The sequence below is a fragment of the Octopus bimaculoides genome, chromosome 9 (genome assembly GCF_046866305.1).
Source record: "Octopus bimaculoides isolate indiv1 chromosome 9, ASM4686630v1, whole genome shotgun sequence".
In the NCBI taxonomy this organism is placed as follows: domain Eukaryota; kingdom Metazoa; phylum Mollusca; class Cephalopoda; order Octopoda; family Octopodidae; genus Octopus; species Octopus bimaculoides.
This window is the reverse complement of record NC_142936.1, coordinates 23,531,867-23,551,588: the sequence shown is the minus strand read 5'-3', so window position 1 is coordinate 23,551,588 and position 19,722 is coordinate 23,531,867. Positions and strand designations below refer to the sequence as shown.

Genomic DNA, 19,722 nt, shown 5'->3' with positions numbered 1-19,722 from the left:
TCAGAACATAAAGACAGACAAAATGCCACTTAACATTTTACCCTGCTTGCTAATTATTCTGCCAGCTTATTGTCTTAATGGTACTTGTAATATTAATCACATAAACACTATGTGCGACAAATAAAATCCTGGCATGGTGTGCCTTAGCATATACTTACTTCTGCTAATAAAATAATAATGTTATCAAAGGGTTAAGCAGTGAAATAAATACCCTATGATGAGGTTTCCTTCTAGTGAAGTGTTATGTATTGCTACTTTCCATGTAGGCATAATGATAATAAATGAAATGTTTACTCATGTGTAAGCAGTGGTTTATTTATTTATTTATTTTATTTTGAGACAGGATAGAAATATAATGTAAGACTTGATTGAATCATGACACTTCCTGCAGTACTATTTTTAGGAATGGATGTCTGTAGTGGTGTGTTTGTTAATGAAACTATTCCAGTCAGTTGAAGTAATGGTTAAAACTGACCAAAAATACGATGTAATTAGAGAAGCTTCTTTTAATTGGATAGAAACTTATTTCATTTAGGCAATGTAACCAGTAGAATAAATTCTGAAGTCTGGAATCTGGAGGAATCAGTGAAGGTCTGCTTTGAAAATAACCAGTCAAATGTTCAATTACTGTGATAAGTGGGAAGTTTAAAGTTTTGAATTCTTGTTTTTCAAGAGCACAAGACTTTAACTGTTTTGATTTCAAACCACCTGAGTCTGTTCTCAATTTTGTATAAACTTAACTGTTTTAAAGTGATCTGAATTAAAAACTTGCTTCAAAATGTTAATTTTGCACAAGGCCAGCAATTTTAGGGGGAGTGGTTAGTTGATTACATTGGTGTCAGTACATGACTGGTATTATATTTTATTTTATTAAACTTGAAAGAATGAAAGACAAATTTAACCTTGATGGGATTTGAACTCAGAACCTAAGCAGCTGGAACAAATATCACAAAGTATCATGTCCAATGCTCTCGTGATTCTGCCAGCTTGCCACCAATAATAATAATAAGGCTAGTAGTTTTGGGAGGAGGGGGTAAGTTGATTACACCAATCCTTGTACTCAACTGGTACTTATTTTATCAACCTTGAAAGGTTAAGTAGACCTCAGCAGAATTTGGTTACCAATTCTGCCAGCTCACTGCATTGCCAATAATAATAATATTAATGATAGTTTCAGTGACAAGTATTAAAGATACATCATCATTGAGATTAATTTATGTGTAGAATACAGATTCCTTGATAGGGAAGTAGGAGCAGAACTACAGAGCTGAACATGACAATAACTAGTACATAGAATTGTGAAATATTGAGCTTAACTCGAGCAACAGAGACTGATGGTCAGTTCTATAAAAATGTATATTTAATTGTTCTATATTGTTGGGTTGGCTGTTATACAGAGTATGGAAAAGGAAATACAAAACCTCCCAGATTCAGCAGTCTTGGCAGATATTTCAACAGCAAATACACAGTGTGCACCAATCCAAACCACAATAAAGTCTGAGCTGACAGAAAAGAAAAGGAAAGGAAAGGAAAAAGAAAGAAAAAAAACTGTGCTTGCTAAATGATCCCCTCCCCAGTACTTATTTTTAAAGTCTTCTACTTATTCCATTGGTTCACTTTGCTGCACTGCTAAGTTATGGAGGTGGGGATGTAAACACATCAACACTGTCAAGTGGTAGTGGGAGATAAACACAAACATATATGCATATAGATATACATACATGCATACACACACACACACACACACACACACACACACACACACACACACACACACACACACACACACACACACACACACACACATTTGATGGGCTTCTTTCAGCTTCCTTTGACCAATTTCCACTCACAAGCCTTTGGTCAGCCCAGGGCTGTAAGGTACTATGCATGGGACTGAACCCAGAGCCATGTGGTTGGAAACCACATGCACATATATGTGGCAGACAAAAAATCCTGTTTTGTTTATGACCCTACTCTCATTGTTGGCATCAAATTCTTCAATCGTAAAAAAACACAACAAAAAAAAGTTGCTTCCCTGTTAAATGAATAAATGCAGAGACCGTTTTTTTAAGAACTCCTTTTGAAATGAGTCTAAATTACTGAATTTTTACTATCTTAGTTGTCAAAATGTATTGTTATATTTATGTAAATGTTTTGCAAGATTCTTGATGTGAAATCGTATGTTGAAACAGCTCTTGTTTTACTTGGGGATGATCGTATTTTGCCAGTCACTTCAGCTTTATTATAATTATTTTAGTTTCTTTTTCAAAGCTCTTTCATCACACATCCTGTGACCTCTTCAGCAAAGACACATAGGATAGAGAGTCACTGAAGAGGTCACAGGACGTGTGCCAAAAGAGCTTTGACAAAGAAACTAAATTGATGATAATAATAATGATAAAGCTGAAGTGAAAACCAAATATATTGTGCATGTGTTTTCATTGGCAAAATTGGTTCATCTCCAAGTTTCACAATATATACTGCTCATTCATTTGGTTATATTATTTTGTCATTTTAGATTTACTTGACATTTTCAACTTGTTTGATGAAAAGGGAGATGGAAAAGTATCTGCATATCAACTTGGAGAAGTACTGAGAGCTATGGGAGAGAACCCAACCCAAGCTGAAGTGAAGAAATGTGGTTATGAAGGTAGAGAAAGTTAGTATTAGCCTTGCTAACCTTTTTCTTAAAGTTACTTATTAGCTTCATCGATAATTTTCATGGAAAATTTCAGAATTTTTTTTCTTTCCTAATGAGTCAGTTTGTTGGAAGGATCTTTGCTCAAGGCTCTCACAGGCTATCCTAGGCAAAGTTTCCTCTTGAAATGCTGAATGCTGCAAGAAAAATGTGGACAAAGAGTGAATTCTCGAGGGATATTAGTGTTGTACTTGTGGATGGGTGGACACAACAATATGGTTGATAAGAAAAAGAGAGATGAGTGTTGAGAGAGGTGTCTGAGGAGGGGCGGCAAAGATAACATGCTCTAACAAGCAGAGGCCACTATAGTAATACTAGAAAAAGCAATGAAGACCCAACATTTCTGTGACCTTGAGGTTGGTGACTGTTGACCAGCAATGTCCTGCTAATCAGCTAGATGAATTCTTTTATGGATACAGTCTTGTGTGTCTGTTTGTATGTGTGGAAGCAATATTCCGTTGTAGGAGGTTAAAGGGATTGAAGTATTTTCTGGTCCTAAAGAGGAGGACCAGTCTCTGCTATTGTGAGTATGTGAGATTACCAGGAGAGATTTTACTTAATTATGTTAGATTCCTTCATATTGGTTACAACAGACTTGTCTTAGATTGCTATTGATCATAGTCATCAGTTTTTATAGTTTGGGTTTCTTTCTATTCACTGAACTTGGTTGTTAATTGTAGTTCATTTGTTTGGTTTTGTGTCAGTTTTTTTTTATGCTGGCATGAGTTAGATGAAACTTGTCAAGGAACTCTTTCTGTAGTCCAATGCTCTTCCTGTCACCAACCCTTACTTGTTTTCTAAGTAAGGTGATTTTCTTTTCATTCTACTGGTCATCACATGACAAAAGCTGAAGTTTTGAGACATCTACCTATTGGAGATTGCAAGCAGAGATTTTTTTCCTCTCTCTCTCTCTCTCAGGTAGTATTTAACGGCGATGCATGGAATGTCAGTTTAACACACATACATACACACATCTATATATATATATGTATGTGTGTGTTTATGTTTTTATCTCCTTGTCTTGACATTTGCGTGATGGTTGGAAATGAGTGTTGCTGTCATATAGCGTCATTCATCATCATCATTAGGTTACACCAGGTTCCATAGTCTGTTTTGGGTTGGTTTCTGTGGCTGGATGCCTTTCCTAATGCAACCACTCCACAGAGTGTACTGGGTGCTTTTTATGTGGCCCCATCACAGGTACTTTTTGAGTGGCACCAGCACCAGCGCTGTTTACGTGGCACCTTGGTTTTGGGATCTCAATTCTGTTGTGGTGAGCAGGTCTTCTCAAGTACAGTAGTGCACCACATATCTTGGTCCCCTGACAGTTCCTTTGTAAGGTTCAGTGTGTTCAGATCAGCCTTCAAAACTTCATCCCATGTCTTCCTGGGTCTCCCTCTTCTACTTTAAGTGATTGGCACTTCTTTATGCAACTGTACTCATTCATTTCCAATATTCTGTGAAAACATGTCTGGCCACGGTGAAATATTACTTTACTTGGAAACAATTGAGGGTTAGGTGACAGGAAAGGTATCCAGCTATAGAAACTCTGCTTCAATATACTCCATCTAACCCATGCCAGCATTGGAAAAGTGGATGTTAAAATACGATAATACAACAGGCTTTCTCTCAGTTTCCATCTACCAATTTGACTCCTAAGGCATTGATCAGCCTGAAGCTATAGTAGATGTATACTTTTAGTGCTACACAGCAGCACTGATCCCATAACTACATGGTTGCTAAGTGTACTTTATAACCATACAGCCATGCCTATATTTATAATCATTGTATAAGTTAAAAACAGATTATAATCATTACATTTTTATGCTTAATTTGTAACTGATATATATGATTGGTAGGCTTACATTGTTTTTAGAACAACAATTAGCAGTTATCTTTTTATCTTTTACTTGTTTCAGTCGTTAGACTGCAGCTATGCTGGGGTGCCACCGTGAAGAATCTTTTAGTTGAATTAATTGACCCCAGTACTTACTTTTTAAGCCTGGTACTTATTCTATTGATTTCTTGCTGAACCACGAAGTTACGGGGAGGTAAATGCACCAACACTGGTTGCCAAGCAGTGACGAGGAACAAAAACAAACACACACACACGACAGGGTTTTTTCAGTTTCCGTCTACCAGACCCTCTCACAAAGCCTTGGTCAGCCTGAATCTATAGTAGAAGACACTTGCCCAAGGTACCCTGCAGTGGGACTGAACCCAGAACCTAGTGGTTGTAAAGCAAGCTTCTTACCACACGGCCAGACCTGCACCTAAAAGCATAAGTTGTCCCTGGGTGGTGTGGTTAAAGACTATTTCGTAATTACTAACTGCTCTAGTGTTTCATATCTTAGGACTGTGTTTCACAATCTTTTATAGGGTATCTGTCAGTCTGCTGCATTAGTAGTAATAGCTAATAATAATTAATCATTATCAGTGGATTATCTTTATATATTTTGGAACTAGTAAGTAACTTTGTAATTTCCATTACTAATTAACCTGAAGAAGCATGCAGTGGTTTGACATTTATTTTATTTGTTGATTTAAGGATACTACTGATAGCTTTTTCAGATTCTCCTAGAAAGCAGATGGGTGTGTGTGTGTGTGCATATATATATATATATATATATATATATATATATATATATATATATAGTTTATTTAAAAGCAGCAGAAATATAACAAAAGACTGTTACTCTGAGTTTCACGTTCCCGTTCATCGGACAGTTTCTAACAAAACTGGCCGATGAACGGGAACGTGAAACTCAGAGTAACAGTCTTTTGTTATATTTCTGCTGCTTTTAAATAACGCATATTACTCTACCTCTGGTATTTGAGTACTCTTTTTTCCACCTTGTTGCACATTTTATGTGCTTACTCCAGTATATATATATACATATATATATATATATATATATATATATATATATATATATATATATATATATATATGTATATATATGTATATATATATATGTATATATATGTATATATATATATATATATATATATATATATATATATATATATGTATATATATGTATATACACACACACATAACTATAACCAGGTCTTGTATATGTAGCTATAACTGGCCTTGTATATGTTTGCATGGACACTTTAAACCATTATAGCACAGGGACATGTTGCATGGTCATGCTAGTTTTTTTTTTATATTATGTAATTTTTTTTTTATTGAATGTTTTCCATGTTTTGCTATGCCAGCTACAATGTACTTTTTGCATGTAGCTTGTATTGTGTTTGCTTTTATTGTGGAAGTAAGCTCAAAAACAAAACAGAAAAAGGCTCAGAAATGTTTACTGAAACTTTATGAATAGCTGTTGATAAAAATAATAAATTGTCATGTGCATGGTCAACAGCTGAAATCAAAAATAGTCTTGTATATGTTCTTGATATGTTTTGGCTGATGCAAACCTGAACAAGCTTAGCATATTCACATTTGAATCTACTGGAATGTCATAGGAATGAATGCGTATGTCATTGTTGCGTTAATTAAAGCATACAGAACTCAACTCTATTACAACATTTGTTGCTGTTGGCACTCCGTCGCTTACGACGTCGAGGGTTCCAGTTGATCTGATCAACGGAACAGCCTGCTTGTGAAATTAATGTGCAAGTGGCTGAGTACTCCACAGACACGTGTACCCTTAACGTAGTTCTCGGGGACATTCAGCGTGACATGGTGTGACAAGGCTGGCCCTTTGAATTACAGGTACAACAGAAATAGGAAGTATGAGTGAGAGAAAGTTGTGGTGGAAGAGTACAGCAGGGTTCGCCACCATCCCCTGCCGGAGCCTCGTGGAGCTTTAGGTGTTTTCGATCAATAAACACTCACAACGCCCGGTCTGGGAATCGAAACCGCGATCCTATGACCGCGAGTCCGTTGCTCTAACCACTGAGCCATTGCGCCTCCACTTACAGCATTTAAATACAAAGAAATAGGAAAGAAGAGAGATAAGAAAGGAAAGGGGGAAAAAAGTGTGTGTGTGTGGGGTAAAGCAGCAGGAGATGGAGGGGGTGGAGGCAATGGGCCACATATCCCAGAACAAATTATGTGCTCAGCTGTGCCCTGTGGTACAACTCCTGTTATTCATTATATTCACCACCTCACCCAATCCTCATCTCTCACTCTCTCATTCACTCATGCACTCCTGGTTCTTCTGCACTCCGCTACATTTACTTCTACTCACCTGATAGGTTGAGGGTCCACACACAAATCTTCATCACCGCTATTTTTCTCTCTTCCCTGCTCTACCCTCATCATTCTTCATCTTTTTTTCTAAAATGTTTGAAACCATCCATGTGGGCCCTACTCTAGCTCTTTCTCTTGTAACCCCTCATCTAGCAAAAAATGTTTAAGGTCTTACAAGCTCTCGGGGTTTGAAGTCTTACAAGCTTCACAGTGATCTCACCTGTGCTGGTGGTATGAAAAGTACCCAGTAGAGACTGTAAAGTGGTTGGTGTTAGAAGAATACCAAACTGTGGCAATCATGCCTGAATAGACAGTTGAGTACAATGCAGGTCTTGGACGTGTTGGATTCTGTCAATCCATCCGACACATGCAAGTGTGGAACAAGGAAGTTAAATGATAGTTGGATTCTGTCAATCCATCCGACCCATGCAAGTGTGGAACAAGGAAGTTAAATGATAGTTAGATTCTGTATTAACTTGTTTAAGTGTATTAACTTGTTCAAGTGTTAGTAAACCATAGAAACCAAGCATTAGTTGAAACTCTCAGGCATTGCCATACTCATTCCGGCTTGGCTAATTAGGAAGAGAGTTTGAGAAAGTCAAGTGGCTATATAGTAATTTGTGTTTCTTTTTCTTTTTGTTGCTTTTAAAGAATTATTTTGTTGCATATTATTCCCATAGTGTGTGGCTTGTAAAGTGCTCTGCCCAGTGCTAAATTTAGGTTATAGGAACAATTGCATATGAAAGTCAACCAAATGTTTTTTTAAAATTCAAGTTGCATTGTTTTAATATAATGTCTGTAACAATAAGTCCATTCTGTGAAATAATTTAAATGAGAATTTATTTTTGTCTTATGCTTTTTGTAGGAAGATAGTTTGTCAGAAATGGTGAATGAGAGCTTTTATTAATATCTCTACAATTTTGTACATGGTGTAATAATTGCAGAGAAAAATTATGACATTTCTCTTTTTGTCTGTTGATGTTTTCTTTCATCCTATTTTTCCTAATGGTGATAAATGCTTTTTTATTATTATTATTATTATTATTATTATTATTATTATTATTATTTATCTTGAAGATCTACCATTAAATTATCATGCATTCAAAAGCTACCTATCATTAAATAGTTGTTTACTATTAACCCTTTGTGATACCAACCAACCTGAAACCACCCTTGGTTCTAGGATATAGACATTTGGTTTTAAAGTGATTTGAAATTAAAAAAAAGATGTCATGTTAATTTATGCTTCAAGCGCCAGATTAATAATGACAGATGGAAACTGAAAGAAACCTCTCATCTATGTGTGTGTTTCTATTTCCTTGTCTAGATGTTCTGCTTTAGTTATGCTAATCATACAGATGGTGTTGTTTGCTTCAAGTCTTCTGTAGAAACCTGTACAATCATAAAGAAAAAAATATTTTGCTTGGAAACAAGTGAGGGTTTGAAGATAAGAAGGGCGCCTGGCCTTAAAAAGGTTTGTCTCAAGAAATTCTGTGTGATCCATGCAAACATGGAAAATTGGACATTAAAACGATATGAGCATGGCCATTGCCAGTACCGTCTGACTGGCCCTCGTGCCGGTGGTATGTAGAAGCACCCACTACACTGTTAGAGTGGTTGGCGTTAGGAAGGGCATCCAGCTGTAGAAACTCTGCCAGATCAGATTGGAGCCTAGTGCAACCATCCAGTTCACCAGTCCTCAGTCAAATCGTCAAACCCATGCTAGCATGGAAAGCGGACGTTAAATGATGATGATGATACACACACACACATATATATATATATAAATTTAATGTACAATATATGGATTTATGTAATCCAGTGGTAATCACAAGAAACCTCCTCTAGTGGACCTGGCTACAAACCAAATAGTAAACTACTATGTAGGAGTGTAATGTAGAGTCCTATGTAGTTGAAATCCCATAAATCCAATCAATAAAAATTATTTCATGAGGCGTATATAGAATATAAAGAAAGTCAGGTGCTATGAGATTCTTTTATTCTTTTGTATGTTTCATATTTCTTTATTGCTCACAAGGGGCTAAACATAGAGGGGACAAACAAGGACAGACAAAGGGATTAAGTTGATTGCATCAACCCCTAGTGCGCAACTGGTACTTAATTTATCGACCCTGAAAGGATGAAAGGCAAAGTCGACCTCAGCAAAATTTGAACTCAGAATGTAGCAGCAGACGAAATACCGCTAAGCATTTAACCTGGCGTGCTAACGTTTCTGCCAGCTCGCCGCCTTTTGTATGTTTCAGCCATGAGGCTGTGGCCATGCTGGGGCACCGCCAGTAGAATATATTTATTTCACCAATTGATATCAATAGGATGTTGGCCATTTTGCAGCCAACATCATGCAAAAATAATTTATTTACTATATAATAAATTGTTTTACACGTCAACACTAGTATATGTGCTATAAATTGCATAGTACTATTGTACATTTTACAAACCAATGCAGATATAGATGCTAGCTCTTCTGATCAACAGAATGTCATGGTTAATTAAATATTTCAACTTCAGTATACACTAAAATCAATTTGAAATTTATAATGTATGGAAGATCATACACACACACACACACACACACACACACACACACACACGTTTATGAATATTTGGCAAAAAAAAAAATGACCTCCCCCAAAATATAACTATATATATAACAAATTAAAAGGGTGGTCTATTAGTAATTAGAACCAAAAGGCAAAATTAATAGAGGTCACAAAAGTGACAGAGTACTGACTAGTACCACTTTTGCTAAAAATAAGAGTTAAAACAACCCCAAAGCTTCAAAAGCACTGTCTTAATGACTGACAAAGGGAAGTAAGTCATGAATCGCAATTTTGGATTTTGATGTAGACCATTTTAATCCTCATCAGTGACTCTTAACTCTTGCAGTTAAACTCAACTACCTCTGTCAGTCTTATAAGAAAACTGTCGAAAACATAGTAACCATACATTCTAAAGATGAGATTAAATAGTGTAGTATAATAAGTTTAGTTTTTAATTCTGTAATCCACTATTTGTTTTGTCAACATTGACACAATTATAAAGTCAAAAGAGTTGAGAAAGACTTTTTCCTTAACATTGGATTTAATTTTTCTATGGTATGGTTATTTATGACGTTGAAAACATCGTTAATAACCAACTCCAATCCCAACCCCGTTTTTTAATTGAATCTGTTTTCAGTGACCCCCTATGTTACCCCTTATTATTAAATTGTAATGCAATTTCAATTCCTGGCAGCTATTCAATGTGTTTTATGAACATGCTCTATGACAATTTAGTTATCACAATGGCGAAGGCTAGACTACTACTTATGATTGATGGGCGTTTTGAGTTGTCTCCCTTACATACTCACCCCAAGAATGCTGATCATTAGTTTTTCATCAGTGCATTTAAACTTACTGTGGTGGTTATCTATGTTATTGAAAATGTTGCAAATTATCAAACCCACCTCTTTTAATTATTGTATTATGTTGTGTTAACCTTTTTAAAAAGGACGAAGAATTTAGTAAAATAACTTTGTTATTATTAAGCTGGTGTTTGGAACATAAATAATCATGAAATTTTGATGGAAGGTTTTAATTTGGATCCTTTTGTTACCAGAAGTTTGTATTATAGAAGCAGAGTCAGTCTTCGACAAGTTGGTATCAAAAGGTTTGACTCTTATTACATTCAAATCTGCAGTTATATTTCAGTATCTGAAACCAAGTCATTTAAGTAACTAACATCTTTGTAGAGATTTAAAAAACATTAGAATTTGTGGTCCTCTGTCTATGAAAGAAAATCATTGAGACTAATCCATCTATTTCTTATACGGATGAATAATATAGGTTATACCAGTAAGGGAAATTTGGATGGGAGCTATTGTATTTCTTTTTCTCTCTGCATGGCAGTGTGGATAAACAGCTTACTTTCAAATCATATTGCTTCTGGTTCAGTTCCACTGTGTGACACTTTGGGCAAGTATCTTTTATTATAGATCCAGGCTGACCAAAGTCTTATGAGTGGATCTGGTCTGTGAACTCTGAAAGAGGCCCATCATCTATACATGTTTGTGTGCATATATATATATATATGTGTGTTCTCTTGACATCATATAATAGTTGTAAACTAGCATCATTTGTTTCTAATCCTCTGTGAAAAACATGTTTGTCTATGTGGAAATAGTACCTTGGTAATAGATGAGGATTGGTGACAGGAAGGGCATCCAGCCATAGAAAATCTTTCTCAATGAATCCCATTTGAAAAGGGATGTTAAAATGATGATGATAATGAAGGTGGTAGTGGTGATTGTGTGCCTTTGCATTGAAACATTGTGGCAGTGGTGACATGTTTACCATAAACAAAACCTCCACCATTGGTTTGATGTGAAATAGATAAATATATATATATATATATATATATATATATATATATATATATACACACATACATATGAAATCGAACCAAATTCGACGACTGGCACCCATGCCAACCTCTCCTTCATTGGACACGAAACTCTGCTTGCGAAGACCTGTTGGGGCAAGTGAAATCGAAATTGTAATTGAACCATATTCAATGACTGGCACCTGTGTCAGTGGAGCACTAACAGCACTGTCTGAGCATAATCATTGCCAGAGCAGCTGTCTGGCTTCCGTGCCAGTGGCATGTAAATAGCACCATTTGAGCGTGATCATTACCAGCATTGCCTTACTGGCACTTGTGCCGGTGGCTCTTTAGAAAATCATTCGAGCGAGGTCGTTGCCAGTTCCCCTGGACTGGCTCCTGTGCAGGTGGCATGTAAAAAACACCATTTTGAGTGTGACCGTTGCCAGTACCGCGTGACTGGCCCTCATGCCAGTGGCATGTAAAAGCATCCACTACACTCTCGGAGTGGTTGGCGTTAGGAAGGGCATCCAGATGTAGAAACTCTGCCAGATCAGATTAGAGCCTGGTGCAGCCATCCGGTTCACCAGTCCTCAGTCAAATCGTTCAACCCATGCTAGCATGGAAAGTGGATGTTAAACGATGATGATGATGATAAAAAAAGAAACTCGCCTGACTTGCGAGGACTGCCTGACTAGCTCCCGTGCCAGTGGCATGTAAAAAGCACCACCCAAATGTGGCTGATGTCAGTACTCCTTGATGGGCTCCTGTGCTGGTGGCACGTAAAAAGCACAATCTGAATGTGATCGATGCCAGGCCTGCCTGACTGGCTCCTGTACTGGTGGCACGTAAAAAGCACCCATTACTACACTCTTGGAGTTGTTGGCGTTAGGAAGGGCATCCATGTAGAAACATTGCCAGATCAGACTGGAGCCTGGTGCAGCCTACTGCCTCTCTCGAGACCTCAGTCAAGCCATCCAACCTGTGCCAGCATGGAAAACGGACGTTAAACGATGATGATGATGTTGTCATTAAGGCATCTGACCATAGAATAGTGTCTCAACAAATATTGTCCGACATTTACCAGCTTGGAAAAATTGAAAGTTAAAAAATAAAATGAATAAATAATACTGTTATTGGAGCATCACATATATTTTAGTTATGAATATAAGTTTTTTAAAACTCGAGTCTTGAACCTGTTGCTATGCATGTGATAAGTTGGCTGTTACTGATCTCAGAGGGTAGAGAGAAAATATACTGAAGTTGTTAAAACAGGAAAGAAAATAAATTTAGTTTTAAGATAATATGAATCCTTTTGATACCAACCTGCTTGAGGCCGCACTTTGTTTTATAATACACATTTACTGTTTTAATGTAATATGAATTGGAGATTTCCATCAAAATTTTGTCAGTTTATGTTCCAAAACAGCAGATTAAAAATGAAAAACTTATATTAAATTCTTCTCATCCTCCTCCTTCACATCTATTCTTTATGTTGACATGGGTTGGATGCTTTGACATGAGCTGGCTGGCTGAAGAGCTGCCTGGGCTCCATTAGTCTGTTTTGGCATGCTTTCAACATCTGGATGTCCTTCTTAATGTCAACCACTTTACAGAATGTGCTGGGTGCTTTCAACATGGCACCAGCACCCATGAACCTGCAAGACTTGAATCTCTCAGCTGAGAGAGGGATGAGGAGGATATGCCTGTATGTATGGACTGTTGCAATTGGTCTGTTGTCATCTCCTTTGTAAGGCCCAACATCGGAAGATCCTTTTTCATCACTTTGTCCCATGTCTTTCTAGGTCTACACCTTCCACACATTCCCTCAGAGATCAGCACTTTTTGAAGCAGCTGTCCTCATCCATACACATCACATGACCATACTATCATAGTCTTCTGTTTTGCATACTACATCTGATGCCTTGTATACCCATTTTTTCTCTCAGATCACTTACACTCTGTTGTACATGCACACTGACATTACCCATCCAGTGGAGCATGCTGGCTTCATTTCTTCCAAGCCTTTGCTTGTCCTCAGTAGTCACAGCCCATGTTTCACTGCCATGTAACATAGCTGTATGTACACAGGCATCATACAATCTGCCTTTCACTCTGAGGGAGAGGCCCTTTTTTACTAACAAAAGTAGTAGCTCTCTGAACTTTGCCCAGCCTGTTCTTATTCTAGCAGCTACACTTTCAGAACTACCTCCACTGCTTACTTGGTTGCCTAAGTAATGGAAACTATCTACTACTAAGGATCCTGTCAGATATTTGAGGGAGTCTATTATCTATACATTCCTAGTGCTACATACGAAGACTACTTTTTTCTGTTAACCTTCCTGTGATACTGTTGCACCACTTGTGTGCATTGGGTATAATGTATGGCATTTCTACCAACAACTCTTCTACATACCGAGCAAGGCCATCTCATTTTCCTACTTAATAGGATTTTGGTCTTTGTTAAATTAACTCTAAAGCTCTTTGATTCTAGACCTTGCTTCCACACCTGAAATTTCTTCTCTAGCTCTGGTAGTGATTCAGCATAAGAACAAGGTCATTAGTATAGAGGAGTTTCCAGGAGTAGCCTGTCTTAAATTTCTCTGTTATAGCCAGGAGGAGTATGGTAAACAAGAGAGGCTGAGAACCAATTCTTGGTGAATTCCTACCTATACACTAAATTCCTTGTTATACTCATTGCCAATTTTTCATTATTTTCAAAATTAATTGAAATAAAGGTAGTTATTTTCAGCAGAAACATGGTTACAAAAGAGTTAAAATGGCCTAAGTAGAACCTTTCACCAAAATTTCATGTTAATTTATGTTATAAACACTACCTTAATAATGACGATATATTTTGCTGAATTTTTCATCAACATCATCATCATTGTTTAACGTCCGCTTTCCATGCTAGCATGGGTTGGACAATTTGACTGGGGAATGGTGAACCAGATGGCTACACCAGGCTCCAATCTGATTTGGCAGTGTTTCTACAGCTGGATGCCCTTCCTAACGCCAACCACTCCGAGAGTGTAGTGGGTGCTTTTACGTGCCACCGGCACGAAGGCCAGTCAGGAGGTACTGGCATCAGCCACGCTCGAAGTGGTGTATTTTACGTGCCACCTGCACAGGAGCCAGTCCAGCGGGACTGGCAATGAACTCGCTTGAATGTCTTTTCACGGGCCACTGGCATAAGTGCCAGGAAGGCGACGTTGGTAACGATCACGCTCAAATGGTGCTATTTACGTGCCACCGGCACGGAAGCCAGACAGCTGGTGCTCTGGTAACGATCACACTCGGACGGTGCTCTTAGTGATCTACTGGTACAGGTGCCATCATGAAAAATTATTTGAATGTTATCTGATTTAACAGAAATATGGTAACAAAAAAGCTAATTTAACCCTTTAATATTCAAATTCTTCAGTCACATGTGAAGCTTATTTATTCACATTGTTTTGAGTTAATTAGGCATTTTCTCAAAGTTTTAAGAGTTCAATAATATGATTGTTGCATTTTTAGAATGACATTGTAGGGTAGGTCTGAGTGATCAGATCTGGCTGGTTTGAACATAAAACAGATAAATTATTTGGGCTGGATATGGGTCAGTTTAAATACTAAAGGGTTAAGGTATATTTATTTTTATAAATGAAGAAACTTTATTATATGTGACGTTACTAAAGCAAACATTCTTTATATAATTTTAGTAATTTACAATTGCAGCAGAAGACATTAAACATTTAGTAATTATTTTTCAAATCAATCTCATTATTGAAGCCTTCACCAATGTTCACTGCATTCACTTCTTTTGTCATCTCTTTTGTCTGTCAGTCCTGTTTTACACTCTCAAAGACCCACCTAGCTACCTTCAATTTACTATCCCTATTCTCTCATTATCCACCTTCTTGTTCTTTAAATGTATATCCTGACACTTCATCTTCACTATCCTTTCTTCCTATGTTGCTGGGGTAGCTATATATCTCTTCTACAGCAAGATACATGGCACCTGCTTCTCTATCATACTTTAACCTTTCAATACCTCCACTCAGTCAAAGGAGCCTTGAGAGTTACTTGGTGACCTTACTAGTGCTGGTGCCATGAGAAACAGCACTCAGTACACTCTGTAAAATGGTTGGTGTTTGAAAAGGTATTCAGCCACAGAAATGATGCCAAAAATGACATTGGAGCTTAACACAGTCCTCTGGCTTGTTGGATCCTGTAGAACTGTCCAATCTTTGCCAACATAGAATACAGATGTCAAGTGATGATGATGATGATGCCACTGCTGCCGATGATGTAGTAGTAGTATATATGCATGGTGTTTAACATTTGCATGCAGTTAAATATTTCTTTTTTTTTTTGCTTTTTTTACAGTGGAGCGGATCAGTTTTGAAACAGTTCTCCCTATTTTACAAACTATCAATCGGAATAAAGATCCGGTTACTTTTGAAGATTTGGTTGAAGGGTTCAAAGTTTTCGACAAAGATCAAAATGGGTTTGTCAGCAGTGCTGAGATGCGCCATCTTCTATCTGGATTAGGTAAAGATTTCCTTCAATGGTTCTTGATTTGTTTTGTTTATCGCTTTTGAATCTAGAATCACCATTCACATAGAAAAAAAAAAAAAAACCCAACTACATTTTGTTTGGTTATTCTGACTTGTGGAAATAGTTTAAACACTGAGTTACAACTAAGGTAGTAGCTATGACATTGTAGTGCTTCTTAAAATATGTTTTGAATAATCATGAAATGGCTTGAGGAAGTAGCATACCTCATATTCATGCTATAATTTCATTTGGAGCATATTTTGTTTTTTTTATGACCATTCCATATTTTCGTATATCAAAGACTACATTGCCCAGTGTGTTCTTTTTAACCCTTTAGCATTCAAATTACTCTGTGAAATGTTATGCACATTCATTCACATTCTGTTGAATTAATCAAGTATAACCTTGTGGCTTTGAGATTTCTGTGATGCAGTTGTTTATGAATGACATTGTCAGGTAGGTGTGACAGGCCATATCTGGCGAATTTGAAAGATTTGCTTGCTATTTTTAGCAGTTTGAACAACTGCATACAAGCTCCCTCTGTGGTTGAGGAAGAAACAGTTGTAGAGGACATACATTTGGTGTTATGCTAATATTTAATGTCAACTGTAGAATCTCTCTGTTTAAAAAAACACTGAAAACACAAGAGTAACTGGAATAACACATTCAAATTCCATTGTTAAATGATTGATTAGATTCATTCACAAAGAGCGGGAGAATAAAATATGTTCCTTTATTACAGGTGAAAGATTGACTTCTGAAGAAGCTGATCAATTATTGCAAGGTGTTGAAGACTCACATGGCAATGTTAATTATGAAGGTAAGTTCATTGTTCTGTAATTATCATCTTACCAGGAATTATACACTTTTTAAAACAAAAATTTCTGAGATTTATTCATGTGTTGTAATCTTAAGAGTGGGTCTTGTGGAATGGTTAAAGTTTGCAGATCACATCATGTCAACAACACTTTGGCCAGACATAAGTGATCTCAAATTCCACCAAGCAGATGATCATGTGGAAACTGACTATGCTCTTGGAGGATGTTCATGAGAGGAAGCTTGCCAAATACCAAGAGCTGCTAGAGTAGTACAGAAATTGGGGCTGGCAGGATTTTGTGGGGCATTCATTCTGTAAAGCTCTGACTGAACTTGTAGTCACTGGTGCAACAAAGAGGAGGGCCATAAATTCCATCACTGAAGCTGGAGAGAAGGCCACTAGGTGGCTTTGGATAAACAGGGTAGACCATTGGTTTGCTGTTATTGGGATGCAATCTGGGACTTGACCAACCCTGGTTGGGTCAGCTGGGTGTAGGGTTCTGATGGTGAAAACCTGAAACCCCTGAGCTCCCTAAAACATCACTGATGATGCATCTCAAGCATCTCTGTGATGTATCTTGAAATAATTGTTTCTTTTTCTTCAGCCATTTTACCTACAATGGTGTTTGTAGGTGCGATATGTCGCTTGCAATGTATAGCGCATTCATTTTTGGCATATATTAGCTCTTATGATATCTATTAAAAAATTCTGATGTGAATTATAAGATGCTCTCAAGTGTTGCTGGAGATAAGCTGTGATGATAGATTTATATAATATTATTAATCAGTATGGAGGTGCAATGGCCTAGTGGTTAGGGCAGCGGACTCGCAGTCGTAGGATCGCAGTTTCGATTCCCAGACTGGGCGTTGTGAGTGTTTATTGAGCGAAAACACCTGAAAGCTCCACGAGGCTCCGACAGGGGATGGTGGCGAACCCTGCTGTACTCTTTCAACACGACTTTCTCTCACTCTTACTTCCTGTTTCTGTTGTGCCTGTAATTCAAAGGGTCAGCCTTGTCTCACTGTGTCACGCTGAATATCCCCGAGAACTACGTTAAGGGTACACGTGTCTGTGGAGTGCTTAGCCACTTGCACGTTAATTTTACGAGCAGGCTGTTCCGTTGATCGGATCAACTGGAACCCTCGACGTCGTAAGCGACAGAGTGCCACCAATGTAGATTTGACATCCTACAATAATATTTATAATAATATAGGTTTGACATTCTCATAGGTAATTAGTGAATATTTGTGGCTGTTATTTTCTAGATATTTTATTATAAAATACCACACAATAATCATTTAATGTAGTAGTTTGTCTCCAGGTATCTTACAAATTGGTTTTTTTTTCTTTTACAGAACTGATCCGCATGGTTCTTGCAGGTTGATTTACTCTTTCTGTACAGTGTGGAAAGATGCCTTATCTCAGAAGAACTTTTCACAGCTCTGCTGCCATGTAAATCTTTAACCTACAAAATAATATTCATAATTCAATTGACATGGAAGTGTTGAAGCAAGGTGATTGTGACTTATCAGTGTTGATGTGTATTCTTCACAAATTACTTTCATGCTTCCATCATTTTCGGCTAATACTTTTACTAATAGATGATGATCTACCAATTCTTCTCTCCTCATTTATTCTCTCTCACTCTCTTTATGCTTTTTTTTTTAAATTTAGATCTTTTCAACATTTTATATTTCTAGTTGACTTCTTGACATCTGTAGTATATGTATGAAAATGATTATATTCATATAAAATGTCTTTGATAATTTTGAGTTATTAAATAAACATTTATTATACAAACGATTTAAATGTTTCAATTTTTTTTTCCAATCTTTTTTTTTGAGATACTTGTCACCTATAATTATTTCTAAAGAATTTAAAATTTGCTATCAAATGGAGTTTTATTTCTTTTGCTAGTTCTAAATCTTAAGTATAAATATTGGGAGGTGCATGTGGTAAGAAGTTTGCTTCCCAGCCACATGGTTCTATGTTCAATCTCACTGAATGGCAAATGTCTTCTGATATAGCCCTGGGCCGATCAAAGCCTTGTGAGTGAAATTGATAGACAGAAACTGAAAGAAGCCTGTTGTGTATGTGTGGTGCGTGTGTATGTGTTACTTGACAGCATTTAGTTGTGAGTGTCACCATCATGGTGTACTTAATTTCCAATCATCCATGAAAACATATTTGATCATGGGGAAATATTACCTTTCTTGGAAATGGCTGAGAGTTAGCTACATGAAAGTCATCCAGCTGTAGAAAATCTGCCTCAACAAATTCTGTCTGACCCACATGAGCATGGGTATATGGACATGATGATGATTTTAACCAGCTAGCTGGCATGGAATTTCTCTTCGTGTCACAATCACTAATTTCATTTAATTTTCTCTTGGATAATTTCTCATTCTTGGTAAATGTTGGGGAACATAATCAAAACATACACCATCTTTCATATATTGCAACGCATTGATGTCATCCTGTTTAATCCTTTAGTATTTAAGCGGGTTATATCTAGCCTAAATATTCTGCATGCTTTATTTTCACACTAACCACTTCTGGCTTTTCACACTCACCCTGTAATGTTGTAAAAATAGGAGTGGCTGTATAGTAAGAAGCTTGCTTCTCAACTACATGGTCTCAGGTTCAGTCCCACTGTGTGGCACTTTGGGCAAGTGTCTTCTACTATAGCATATGAATGGATTTGGTAGATGGAAACTGAAAGAAGCTCGTATATATATATATATATATATATATATATATATATATATATATATATATATATATATATATATATATATATGCGAGTAAAAATAAATACAAAAAAAAGGGGTTTTGTATGATTGTGTATAGAGGAATATATTATTTTGTTTAAAAGAGTTCCAACACTGTCTGTTTTTTATGTTTTATTTATATTCCTTGTGGTATTTCATCATGGCCGGTATGACAGACTTTAACATATGTATATATATATATATATATATATATATTTATATATATATATATATATATACATACATACATATGTTTGTCCCCCCCCCCCCCCCGACAATAGGTGTCCCTGTAACTTTAGCA

General features: G+C 36.8%; 1 protein-coding gene across 1 annotated transcript in view; it reads left to right on the top strand.

Annotated features, from left to right (window-relative positions):
• Positions 1-18,453, top strand: part of LOC106868944 (myosin-2 essential light chain) — a 29,652-nt gene extending 11,199 nt beyond the window's left edge. The window contains exons 3-6 of the mRNA XM_014914418.3: positions 2,519-2,659; positions 15,663-15,827; positions 16,576-16,653; positions 18,006-18,453. Coding sequence (XP_014769904.1) covers positions 2,519-2,659; positions 15,663-15,827; positions 16,576-16,653; positions 18,006-18,034 — 413 coding nt within the window. The 3' untranslated portion in view covers positions 18,035-18,453. The remainder of the gene's footprint in view (positions 1-2,518; positions 2,660-15,662; positions 15,828-16,575; positions 16,654-18,005) is intronic.
• Positions 18,454-19,722: the final 1,269 nt, after the last annotated feature.